The sequence below is a fragment of the Haemaphysalis longicornis genome, unplaced genomic scaffold, assembly GCF_048455015.1.
Source record: "Haemaphysalis longicornis isolate Haplotype H1 unplaced genomic scaffold, Haemaphysalis longicornis Haplotype H1 scaffold_6, whole genome shotgun sequence".
Lineage (NCBI taxonomy): Eukaryota > Metazoa > Arthropoda > Arachnida > Ixodida > Ixodidae > Haemaphysalis > Haemaphysalis longicornis.
Genome location: NW_027526407.1, coordinates 24967698 through 24981111, shown reverse-complemented (window position 1 = coordinate 24981111; position 13414 = coordinate 24967698). Strand labels below are relative to the sequence as shown.

At 47.0% G+C, this 13414-nt stretch overlaps 1 protein-coding gene across 1 annotated transcript in view; it reads right to left on the bottom strand.

Moving 5' to 3' along the window:
* The window catches only part of LOC144142332 (solute carrier family 26 member 10-like), a 60195-nt gene extending 52894 nt beyond the window's left edge, over positions 1–7301 (bottom strand). Inside the window, exon 1 of the mRNA XM_077673754.1 lies at positions 6975–7301. Within this exon, the coding sequence (XP_077529880.1) occupies positions 6975–7023 (49 nt within the window). The 5' untranslated portion in view covers positions 7024–7301. The remainder of the gene's footprint in view (positions 1–6974) is intronic.
* Positions 7302–13414: the final 6113 nt, after the last annotated feature.

Genomic DNA, 13414 nt, shown 5'->3' with positions numbered 1-13414 from the left:
GGGGGGGGGGGCGCAGCGGTAAGACTTTGCCCCCCCTAATCGAGAACTCTGCGCACGCCTATGCTAGAGGGAAATCTGGCGCTGAATTCGCGGGCCGCCGTGGGCGGCGCTATTGCAGCTAGCGACGTTCCTCGCCTCCTTGGCTTATTTAGCCACATGGCTTCTTTTTCGTCATGACGCCAAAAGAGGTAACATGACGCCAAAAGAGGTAACATTGTTTTTTGTTCATCTTCCATGAAGCTTATAAATAATCCCTGACAAATAAATCTTTCTGCAGCTTTAATTTTATAATAACAGAACAAATTTGATTAATTTTCTGCAGTAATATCGTTGCATTTTTGCAGCCGAAGCCAACTTTTCAGCCTATTCGTGAGCCATGCCAAGGACAAGTGGAACGTGCCTGCCCGGTACATGACGGCACGCTCGCTGAAGCGCGGCTCCCCTAGACAGTGGCGCCAGATTTCCCTCTAGTATATATTAGTATGAAACTCTATGCCTGCATGCACATAGGATCGATACCACTTTATAAAAAGGTCGTTTTATTAAAAGCGGATACCAACTCGATATTCTTAAATGAATGTCTCTGAACACAAATACAGCGGCCCCCGCGTTTCTATCACTTATTTTACAGCACCGCAAGCAGTCTTCATCACGGACATGTCTCTCACACCACGCGTCACGGCTGTTGGGGCCGTAGCAATTATTCCCCTGCAGACCCCTTCCCCACTGTCGAGTAGCAATCCGGACTTAAGCCTGGATAACCTCTCGACCTTTCCGTTTGCTTCTCTCTCTCTCTCTCTCTCTCTCTCTCTCTCTCTCTCTCTCTCTCTCTCTCTCTCTCTCTCTCTCTCTCTCTCCCAATGCGGTGTGCTCGTAGGATTAGTCTAATGGACTTTTTGCAGTAAGTCGGCCAACACTGAGCCCTCAGCGGTGGCAACACTGGTGGTTAACGCGCCGACGTCATGGGAAAGGAAGCGTCGTGCAGGAACGCCGTTGCGGTTACGCGTTTTGACCCGTCGATTCACCATTCTGCGGCTTCATAATGAGATTTTAATGCGTAGCATTCTTTGCCGAGTACTCCCACAGCCAGAAGCGAGTAACGCCCTGCATTTCCACAAAAGTGTAGATATCGCGCAAGTTTCACCTGTAATCGCAATGATATCCTAACTGGAGAGGACTGATTGAACAAAATTTTGAAAAATAGGAAAAATATAAAATAATTCCGGAAAATGGTGAAACGTGTAACGCCCTGCATTTCCACAATAGTAAGGCAGATTTCGCGAAAGTTCCAAAATGTAATCCCTATGCATAACGTAAATTGAGATAATTGATCGAACGAAATTATGAAAAACTAAAATATCAGAAGAATATTTAAAAAATTCCCCCGCATTTCCCCGAGGGGGAGAATGTGAAAGTGCGAATGCACGGTTGTCGGCCCGCTTGCGGCGCTTGCGCTCGGCCCCCGCAGCCCACCACCTCGCCGCCTTCTCTTCCATCTCTTCCATCGGGTTTGTAGTATCACGTGTACACCACGCAGTTATCAAGCCGCTATAACGCCGCTGAGTCGCCAACGCACGCCGCTGACGACGTAGTTTGAATGCGTTAAAGATATAAGGCGCGTTACTGACAATATCAGCGTCGCGTCCGTGGCTTATTCGGTAGAGCGTCGGGCTGCGGCCCGCAAAGTCCTCGGATCGAAACCTGGCGCCGGATGCTGTTTCTTCTTTAAATATAGAGGAGCACTGCGGACGCCGCCGCCGGCGGTGGATGGTTTGGGGTCGCTTATAAAGTGTATTCACACTTAAAATTCCGCAAAATGGCTGAACGTATAATGCATACAATTTCCACAATAATGCAGATTTCGCTAAGTTCCACCTGAAATCGTTATGATAGCGCAATTGATATAATTGGTAGGGCAGGATATAGAAAAAAAAAACAAAAAATTTGGCTGGAAAAAATTCACACTCAAGACAGGCGCCAAAAAAATGCATGCTACGCATTAGTAGTTATTTCTGTGAATTTCTGCAGAATTTTTTGGTTGTTTTGTATACGCTGCTAATGCCATTTAGCATTATAAAGCCCGATGTCCATGCAGTGCACCGTACATGTTTCTAGCGGTACGGATACATGAAAGATGTCTCGAAAAAGGAACCTACAATGCGCGCCTTCAGCGTCTGCCGTTTCATTTTAGCAATCTCTAGAGTAATGCGCCCTTTCTACACACCATCTTGAGAGCTGCGTTTCAAGGCCGGTCACGACTGCCGCCTTTAATGGCACCCAACGTTTAGGCAGCAGAGTTGTTTTGGTGCAGGCAGATTGCAGCCTGCATGCCTGCTTCGCTCTGCTCATGCAGACGGACGTTTTGACAGCTGCTTTACCGCAAACGCGCTTGCCTCTTTCTTTTTCTTTTCTTTTTTTTTTTTTTGAAAAGAGCCGTTTTGTGACACAGTTTCACGTGAGAGTCGAGGCTACCGCACGTTTAAAGCGGACGTTCAGGCAAAAGACTTGTGTCACTGCAGCCAAAAATTCGAGCGTGTAGGTGTGTTTCGTTCTTGTTTTGACATTTCGACCGCAGTAGATCGGTAACATGAACTAGGACGTTGTTGTTTGTTTTTAGATTATGCGCATTCCGTTCTCTCGTGGTCTTAACGGCACATACCGTGCAGTAACCACGCCGTTCTCGAACTGAATTAGAATGCTGCTTTTTTTGTAAATTTTGATTTATGTAAGAATTCCTGACACAACGTTTGTTGCACAATGCACGAATTGTATTGCTTATAAAATACAGATGAAATATGCACCAAATTTTTATAGTAACTTGCATATCAACTTCTTTGCAGGTGTCCTATCACAAGTTTCCAACTGACATACAGACGAAAAAGGTGGATCGCAGCAATCAATGGAGATGAGCAACAACGTTTTATTGCCTGCAAGGCAACGAAAGCTTGTTCGCAACATTTGGTGGACACAAGAGCCGTGTTTTTATGTATGTGTTAGTCCTTTCCGCGAGTGGTTTAAAAAGCTTGATCACTAGGAAAGTGAACGCTCAACAAAGAACGGACTCTTACAGTCCGTTCATAACGGCCAGCCACAACTACCACAGGGCAATGGAGCATCGAATAAATACGTTTAGAACTCAACGACTAAACGAGTACACAGCGGTAAGGCTTATCCTACAATCACGTCATGCTGTTCGTCATCACAAACGACGGTGCAACGCAAGATTATTCGACGCTAAAATTGTAGGATTTCTTGTAGTATCTCCTTGTTCACGATACCGTCGAAGAAAAGGCCAAAATATAGAGCTGCTCTTCTAGCGATGGAAGAGCGGTGAGGTTGTTCTCCCATCCAGTTATGGTAGAACCTACTTCACGAGAAGCGGCTGCCTTGGATGACACCCCAGCGGACGGTAGCTACTCTGCGTTCGCAGCTTTCTCGCTTCCTGCATGATGGCCCGTGCAGCGCATGCACAGTGTTGCCAGAGTGGCTCGCCGCTCCTCCGCTAAAGCGCTCGGGCCATTCTCCAAAGGGTCTATTGAGCCCCGGAATCCCGAAGAAGTGTTTCGGGGCTGGGCCTGGCAGTATTGCCGCGTATTGCTGGGCCAGAGGTTGCTCACTTGGAGCGATGAAAGGAAAACGCGGCATCCCCAGATCCCTGTGGTACAAATCTTTCGTCAGAAGTCGCATTTGCTGCGTGTAGCCAGAACCGTCGAATCAAACCTTCCCGATGACTGTACCGGCCTGACATCCCCATATGCGGCTGGGAACGAGGGTATTCGTGGCTGTGAAGAGGAGGCGGCTTGGTGTCTTCCTTGGGTATGCTGCCCCCCCACCCTACCGTCACTCGACGTACAATGAGCTTTCAGTTGCTTGGCACGGCGTTAGGCTGAAAGTTTAATGTGTAACGTTAAAGCTAAATAAGGTCGAAACAAAATAATTGAATTGTGACGGTGACAACAGCCGTTAGAAGGCCGTGGACGACTCACCAATTCACCCACCCGTTCCTTAGCTCTGGATATCTAGCCCCAACCAAGAACCTTCTGACCAGGCTCCAACGAGTGAACTCAGTTCTTTTGTTAAATACACCCTCCATGCATCTACACGAGACCGCACATCATAGCATTACTCAATATCAATTGCGGCATTCGTAACGAATGCAGCTATCCTGGACCCAGAGTTACAGCTGCCGCCGTTAAAGTTCACTTGGAATTTCGGTGAGGGATTCTTAAGCAGAGGAAAGCGGCAGGGTAGCGTTTACTCGTAGTATACTTGTGGTTAAAAGGCGGCAGGATGATTACAGCTGTTACCGATACGACACCACAAGAAGCTACCTACACTGCAAATCATGCGCCAAGGATTGTTACGCTGTAGTCAGATGGTTGCGTTAAGGCTACCAGGTCCGGGAAACTTCTAGCCTCCTCCATACCTAAAGAGTTGAAAGTTCAAGAACAGCTTCCTGCTGTAGAACGATACAGCACCTTTATTGACGACAGCTTGCAGCTCTTCGCAAAACGTCCGATCTGTATTGACTTGGTGCTTGGTCTCTCGCCTGCGATGGCGTTTGATATTAACGCAACGAAAATCGATCAGCAGTTTCATTAGTTCGTTCCCTTAACTTCCTGTAGTGGTTCTACTCGTTTACATTTCCGTTAACCAATAGATGCGCTCGATTCACTTTACTCCGCGCTGCTGAGCAAGCACAAACCTGAAACATTCCGCGATGACGTCTAATATTTACTCCATTCACTGCGACCACATACATATTGTAACAAAAACAGACGGCAGCCTGTATTCCTCTCACGTATGAAGCGGTCACCAAAACACCTTCCGGAATTCCAAATATCTCCGTAAACGACGGATCCGGGTTGTACGGCGAGCAGCGGGCGATAATGAGCAATTATTGTATGTGGTGTTTGAACGCGCCTGTGGCATGGCAATTACTTCGGGTGGCTTTAAACGGCTATTCGGTAGGGCAGAACTTGACAGCTATTACAAACATTTCTGAACATTCGGATCACGTTCTTCGTTCGCGCGCTTCTACAAAAAAAAGTGAGGAAGCCCGGAAAGCTTTAAAATTATCTGTAAAATATGCACGTTAGAAAACGTTTGTAGGTAGACAGAAAAAGGTTTGAAATAATATTTTTGTCGTCTGGCTGCGTGTGCACGGACATCCTTGACTGAGGACGTTGCCCATGCGATCCAACGGGTCTACCATTTCCGTTTCGCTCGGAATAAACGTTCATTCCTCCCTGTAGTTTTTACCGTCGTCTGCGGCCACCTGCACCGATCACACATGCGAATGCATCGAAAAGTCACCCTTTTCAAAAGGGATAGCCGAAAGTCGCAGTTCCAAATTGATTTCTGAAAGGGACGATGAAGCCCAAATTCAACTTTGTTTTCTTTTAAGCAAATGAAGCTTTTCTTTAAAGTGAGTTTTCTTTTTAAAAAAACTAACGTCAGGTTACCTACATCGACTGCATGCCAGTACCGAAAGATGTCTTTTAACTAAAAAAAGACTAAACAAATGAAAAAAAATCAAATTTTGCGCCCCACGACGACACCAGTGACGAAATGAGGTTTGGGATACTGAAAACGTAGATATCAGTGACTTAACTGTACGTCAGCGTTCAAGTGACACGATCAAACGAAACTAGTGGCACCACTCCAATCGCACCGTATGTTTCTTGGCGGTGGATTTAATTGGTAGTCGCCAAGCGTGGCAACCAAGTCCCTGTGACGTCATTAGCGCTTGGCTACAATTGACTGGTGAGTCGCCCTGCTTCGTGTGTTTTTCTAAGTATAGGTTGGTATTCACTGAAAAATTCAGCTGTCAGTTTCTTCGCTTGGCAACCCCGGAAACGGCCGCGGACATGGCGCGGCTTGGCAACTGCGCCCGCACGCCGACGAAAAAAAAAACACCAGCGTGCGTCCTCTACTCCGGTTCAACTCGATTTTCAACGGTGGGGTTAGTGTCACTAGATAAGATACAGAGTCCCGTGACTGAGGCACGCAAGTGAGCAACGGCGGCCATTGTGGTGTTTATCAGTGTTGCCAGATTGCCTCTTTTGCGGCCTCACCGCTAAATTTGACGAGGTCATTTGTAAACAACACTGCCGAAGACGCATAAGCACGGCATCCTCGGACACACTTTGATGCTAAAATGCACCTACAAGCGTTATCTTTGATTTGCGCTCGGGACGACGACAGTCGCGCGCAGCCGCTGCGCAGGGAGGACAAGCTGAGGCTACCACAGTTGACCGACAGAAGACGCATAAACAACAAAATGGCGGTGCCCATGAACCTACACAGTGTAAACAAATGTCACGTGATGCGAACTGACCAATGATCACGGCAGCGGCACGGGACAATAGGAGAAAAGAGTGCCGATACTCTGTAACTTTAGCTACTGACACTAGGTGAGGTCAACAGAGATATTATTCGCACTCACATTGCAGTCGAGGCATTACTTCGCATTCGGTGGGGTAGAATTTGGAACATCCAAAGCACATAATGTGCTTAGAACGGACAAGTACCGCCATCCCGACGAGCCCGATGTAACCACTGACTCACATGACCAGTGACTCATAGACACACTCACACGGTTGCCTGCATACGTGCCTCGCCAGTGAATACAACCTATAGCGTATTTGTTAGACGTTCGCGTCAAAGTTCTTATCATTGGTATTGGGAAAGTAGTTTTCTCAGGTAACTGAACTTGCACATTGTTTTCATGGTCATTCTAACAACGGCTAAATGTGAGAGCATTGATATACCTATATAGCACCGATGCTGTGTTTTTTTAGCGACCAATGACGACAAGCAAACCCAGGTTTCAGCTCTTCTGAAACTTCCAATGTAGCCCTAACCATATTAAGCATTGCAAGCTTTGACTTTTCGAGCAAGAAAGCGCCAGCTGTAGGCAAGTGAATGTCGGGATACCATGCCCAAAATCACGCTAGTACATAACCACGTACCTGGACAGGTCAGCGATGTCTCCTCTTGCGATGCCACGTCCTCATCCATGACTTCTCTTGAATTGTTCAGCCCTCCAGCCTTACAGAGGTGTTCTTTTTTTTTCCAAAAAATGCCTCGCCACAATCTGCGCAATTTCCCACCCCGTTTTCGGCAGTTGCTGTTGATGACGACTTGAGCGATGAACTGCGGCCACAGGGTCCTCCCGTCCCGATGTCGACAGTGACAGACCTCAGAATAAAGCGCGCCTCTTTTGTGTTTTAACCGATCGCGACGCACAGCAACATATGCTCATGCCGACAAAAGCGCCGCCCTTCACAGCGTTAGCTGCATCACGACTTTGCTTCGGTACAGAGCAGAGGGCTCAGTCACGGTTTAATAGATCTCAAAAAAGCTCAGCTGTACTTTATTTTTTTTTACTATGTGGACGTGCGCCCCATGCTGTTGCTCTCTTCCCTATACCCCCTCCCTCTCGTTTCCGCCCACTTTCTGAACGAAAACCTAAAGTTCACTGAGAAATAAAAGTACATTGACCATCCGGCCCTTTTATTAGCCGCCGGTTTTGGCGCCTACTCGACCTCCTTTTTATATCGAAAGGGTCCTCACAATCTATCTCGTCAAGCAAAATGCATAGCTTCAAGGGCCGGAAAAAAAGCTTCTGTGTGTGTGGCAGCCCACGGATAGATAGTGCGCTACCAAGAGTGCTTGAAGAGCCGCCGGCATTCATTGGGTGAAGAGCTCGCGCTGCGAGGCATTGACACTTGATAAAAGAAGTACCAGCAGGCGTTCGTGCGTGCAACTATTGTCTCGGTCGATTACAGACGCAGGCCTCGCGGTGAGGCACTTTCTTTCACAATATAGCACGTCCAAGGCGTGAAAGCGGCAAGTCTTGTGCATTTACGAAGGCATTTACGAAGTTCGCATAATCGAGATCAAGAGGCGTGGCAGGGAACTAATTGGGTTTGAAGTGATAGACGTAAACAGGACATAGCACTGGACATAGGTAAGCTTTTCGGTGGGACGGGATTAACTTCAGCCCCGGGTAGGGTGGCGCTTTGGTGGGAGAGCGGTAGCTTTTTTAGGGGGCCTCGCGGAGCTAAGGAAGGCAAACTAGGAGACAAATGGGAAGCGAGGGATGTATGCACACTCAACGCTGGGAGACAGACAGGGCTAGAGCTAACCGGAGAACATATAGACAGAGCTGACAGCGCAGACAAAGGCGATTTTTAAGTGGAAACAATAGAGCGAACAATTTTGTACGCGTAAGCGGAAAGCGAAAGGAAAAAAACAAATGCAATAGATATTTAATCAGCTACTTAAAAATGCAGGAAGGCAGGAACTCAGAAAGCCTGATAAGTGAAATAAATTAAAAATCAACTTGAACGGGAAGAAATAAAACGTGTATGGTTTAGCCAAGACTCACGTCCGAGACCTAGAAGCCCCACCTGTCATAGACAATTATGTCTAGGAAGGTTGCAGCAGGACCACACGAATGAAGAGAAGGAGAGGTGTTGGCATGCTTATTAAACAACGCAGCGACTGGCAGAGAGTGCAAGAAAGGTGTAAAAAGCATCTATGGGTTGGAGGCACCATAGCGGGAAAACATACATGGTTAGGAATTATGTATCCGTGGACTGGAAGCAGAGCTAGGGTGGAAAATGTGGAAATGGTAAACTGTTTGAGCAGAGATATAAACGAGTTGAAAAGATTGGTATGAAATAATCTTAGTTGGAGATATGAATGCCCACATAGTAGATTTGGACGGGTCCTTTTCCCCTTTTCCATCAAAATCTCAAAAGAAAGAAAGGTTGATACAGAGTACACAACGGTTCTCTATTGATAGATCTATGTCAGGAAAACCAGCTTGTAATAGTAAACACAGAAAAAAGTGTGACTTTCATCCTTGCGTGTTTCATATTGTCAACCAATTTGCTCTTGCAGCTAAAGGTCGCCCAAACCCGTATGTGCAGCCTTTTGTGTGTATGGCTTTTCCGCACTGCTGGCGTGTCGTGCAAGTAGCCAACGTTAAAACATTGGCTACGCAGAGAAATGAAACATAGAATTCAGGTAGCCAAGCCATCAGTTTGCATTTCCAGCAAGGTTTAGTGAAAGAGAGAAATGATCGGGGGGTGGAAGAGCTTCGGGAAGGGCTTCGAGGACCCCTCAAATGCCTGCGTAAGCTCCTACTTGCGAATCACAGAAATAAGCTATATAACCGGGAAAATTGGGAATAGGAGTGCATCTCACCAACTAGCTTTTTCGTTATGAACTTGTGGCGCATTACGGGCCGCTTTTTGCGGTTGGATGAGTCCGACAAAATCAAATGCAAATTAAATAGGGATCACAAGATTAAAGAACGCTATTTGCCCCTGAAATTTAGTGCATAATATATTTGTAGCTGTAAGAATGGTGGGGTAAACAATAGAAGTTACGAACGAATCCGTAAATACCATCGCCTCTTGTATTTTACAATGAGAAAAGCACCGCCCGCTTTCCAATGTGATTGAATGATACGCCTGCAGTGCCCACATTATCGCCCTACTGTAACAAAATTCGAGAGCGGCTTTGGCCTGGCTGCCAAGGCAACCGATGTTTTAGATTGCCGAAGTAACGGCGCTCTCGCCAGCGTTAGAAAACTCAGGACCGCAGCGGAGCACGTTTTGCCTACGTCGCCGCTTTCCACCACGTGTCGCCCCAAGATTAACGGGTCGCGAGACTAAAATATTGGGAAGGCTAGCAATCGGAGTATATGGAAAGGAGTAGAAGGAAATGACTTGGTTGGCCGCTCAGGGCTGATGCGTTGGGCATTGTAAAATACAGGAGGCGAGGGTTAACACAGAAGCCCTGCTTACGGCATTCGTACGCGAGCAGACGCTGCCGATCCCAGCTATTGGGCACGTTGGGCTTGTCTGACCCGGTGGCACTGGCAAACTGACTTAAGCGAAACTGCCACTTCCGTGGCCCTGTTCATCAAGTCATACTCAATGTTTCACAAAATGATTACTGCCAGCCGTAACGAAAATACGGAAGGTACAAGTACTATAACCGAGCGCGAGAAGTCATTGAAGGGACTCGCTGCGCCATCTAAGGAGGCAGGCAGCCTTAGTAAAGCAAGAAGGTGAATTTTGGGGGCAGCAGCAGCCTTAGTCAACATACTAACTTTCACTTTAGGTACCTACCTCTAAGATATCATTGATTACGTCGCACAACAAGCGATGCAGTCGGGAAAATTAAAACTGAGACTTAATTCTTCCGCAAACAGGGCATTGTTTACGGCTGGGCAAGCGCTGAAGGTACTATAAAACACCAAATCTTGAATAAAATCAAGTTTTATATTTGCCTCCCCTCCAATTCAAAATATTTATCAATATTTTTTGATAAACCTGCAAACCCAATACAATTTGAAGTGTTCTATGCAGTGTTTGCTGTGCAAATTTTAAATTCAAAGGCCTGAGGATTGAACGACGATGGTGATGCTTTTGATTAGTTTCACACTTACAGACGGGATGGGATTGGCCAGGTCTAAAATGTTGGACTGTGACCTGGTTTGAGAGGATACGTAGAATTTCTATTGTATGGTTTAATGCGCCGACGCAGCCCAGGCGATGAGGCGCGCCCTAGTGGAGTGCTCTGGATTAATTTTGACTACCTGGGGATCGTTACCGTGCACCGAAATCTTGTACACACGGGCGTTCTTGCTTTTCGTCTCCATCAGACAAACGGCCTCCGCTGCCGGTAATCGAACCCCCGTCCTCGTGCTCAGCAACGCAACACCTCGCCTTGGCCACTGAGCCACAGCGGCGGGTGGATAGGTAGAATTTCGAAGATTGCACAATGTAATATGCAATGTAAAAATGACCTGAATTACGCAATAACTAAGGCATTCTTAGCAATGTGATTGGCCTGCAGAAAAAAGGTAAGATTGCATAAAATTACAAATTTCCACCTTTATATAACCAAGATTTGAAGCCTTGAAAGATCGAGTAGATGGCATATAGATGGTCCGCTCCATATAGTTTCGCCTCCTGCAAAAGCAATCGTCTAGCCGCGGAGAAACGGTACAAATGAAGAAGAAAATACCACCACTAGGCCAAAAAACCCGAGTATGACATGTCAATTACCCTTTTACTTTATTCGTTTCAGATTGCTTGAAAAGCCATGACTGAGGCCAAGTGACAATGCCTCACAAATATTGTGCCTTTGCACAAAAAGCACTCAAACAATCAGCCCAACAGGAAACACTCCTTCTACTGCCATGAAAAAAAAATCAAACCATACAGAATACGCGCTTAGCTGAACATTTTGCACAGAACACGCGGAACAAGAAATCACTAGCCACGGTATCAGTTTTGCCTGCTCAGTATACCAACTAAAGCCTACGCACAGTGTTAGGGTCTATGAAATCAGCATAGCAATCATTAAAAACTTTGCAGTACTGTACACTCCAAAAAGTCCCCAAACCATGCGTTCATCACAGGTTTACTTATTGCTTCAGATGTAACCAGTCACGTTCAACAGTATTTTGCTCACGAAGAATTTTAGTGCAAAAGCTTTATTACTCCATGTACAAATCGAGACAACAACTCGTTCAGCAAATTTTTCGTAACGTCTAGATGACCTTCTAACACGGCCAAGGTCCCGTCAGTGCTTTGTGTGGTTGGAGAGAGAGAGAGAGAGAGAGAGAGAGAGAGAGAGAGAGAGAGAGAGAGAGAGAGAGAGAGAGAGAGAGAGAGAGACAGAGACAGAGAGATCTTTATTAGAGAAGAAAGCCGACAGGTCTGCCAGAATCTCAACACCGACATGCTACTCGGCGGGGGAATGGATAGGGGAGGATAGAAAACGTCCTATAGATAACAGGGCAGGAGAAAGAGGAGAAAAGCAGCAAAAAAAAATAACAGAAATCATGCAGTTTGTATGAACAGTTCGATGAACATTACGATCACAGTAGTACTTTAAATCATTCCAGTGAGGCCTATCTCATCCAGGTATACAAATAACGCCACTATTGATTTGCGTTGAGCTGAAGGGGAAGGCCATGGACTGAGGATCGAGTACCTTTAAGCTGACTGGTCCTAGGCGTAGGTGCTCGATCTCCTGCAGAGTACGTGTTCCACGGTTTCCGGCGATCCGCAGTTGTCACAGTAAGGATTCGAGGTTGCACCAAGTGGGGAGAAGACATGGCCTCGGGTCGCGCAGCTCCGCCAGTGAAAATCTCCCGCTCTTGTAAAGGCTCAGTTAGCGCGACCTCGTTTTTACTTAAAGAAAAAAGAAAACATGGCGCAAAGTGGACGTGGACGAAGGAGGGAAGATACGACACACACAGACGCCAACTTCCAACTGTTTCTTCAAAAGAAAAGAGACTAATTTATACACGACTACAGATACAAAACCAAAAATAGCAACCAACATAATCATGCTAACAAGTGTAGAAGGTGGTGACAATGACAACCACCTTGTATACTTGTTAGCATGATTATAACTTGGTTGTCTGTTTGGATAAGTGGTGTATAAATTCGTGTTTTTGCTGGGAGACGCACCGAATGGGACGGACGGCCGGGGCAACGGCGCGCCACCGGCCATAGAGTTAACTGACTACCGGCAGCCGATCGCGTAGGCCGTGGTTAACCGTGGCTATGGTGGCTAGATGGTGGCTACGGTGGCCCCTTCTAGCCACCATACCGTGGCCTCCGCAATCGGCTACGCCGCCGGCAGCAGATCACGGAGGCCACGGGTTAGGCTAGATGGCGCATGCCGTCACCCCGATTCAAAGAGACCTTTTATTGTCATCATCATCAAATGAAACTAGCCAAAGTCGTTGATTATAGAGACAAGCGCCGTTAGTCGTTATTGTGACAAGCGCCAACTTCCATTGGCTGCGGCAAAATGTCGTTTATCCGCTAGCTTTCGACAGGGCTTCCAAGTGGGGTTTCGTGAATATTGTAAGAACTTTAAGTATGCCGGTGTTCCACGCGCTGCCTCGCACAGGTTCCCTTGCAGGCTCCGCGCCTATCACAGCCTTCCACCTGTGCGGAGGGAGCACGCGCGCACGTGCGGCGGAAATTTCCACGCCAGTCACCGTCACGATGGAACAGTGGAATGTCGTCTCGCTCCATACCACTCCCGACTCGTCCGCGGCTGCTGGAGATAGTGCGGTTTAATCGGTAGCCTGGCTACTTTTATTCGATGAGAAAGAGGCTGTGTCACCACGTTCGTTCTCCTTCATGCTGCAACGAGAGTGATTGTGCTGCACGCCTTGACCATTTGACTCTGTGAAATCTCGAAGCGACCCCATACCTTTGAAGATGTCCTCCTCAGGTAACTCCAATGACTTGGGCGATTGTCCGCCCAGCTCCTATCAACGTCAATGTAAGCCCAAGCAGAGAGGTTAGTGTGGGATAGGCGAGGACACGCACCGCTAGCAAAAGTACAAAAAATTGACCCA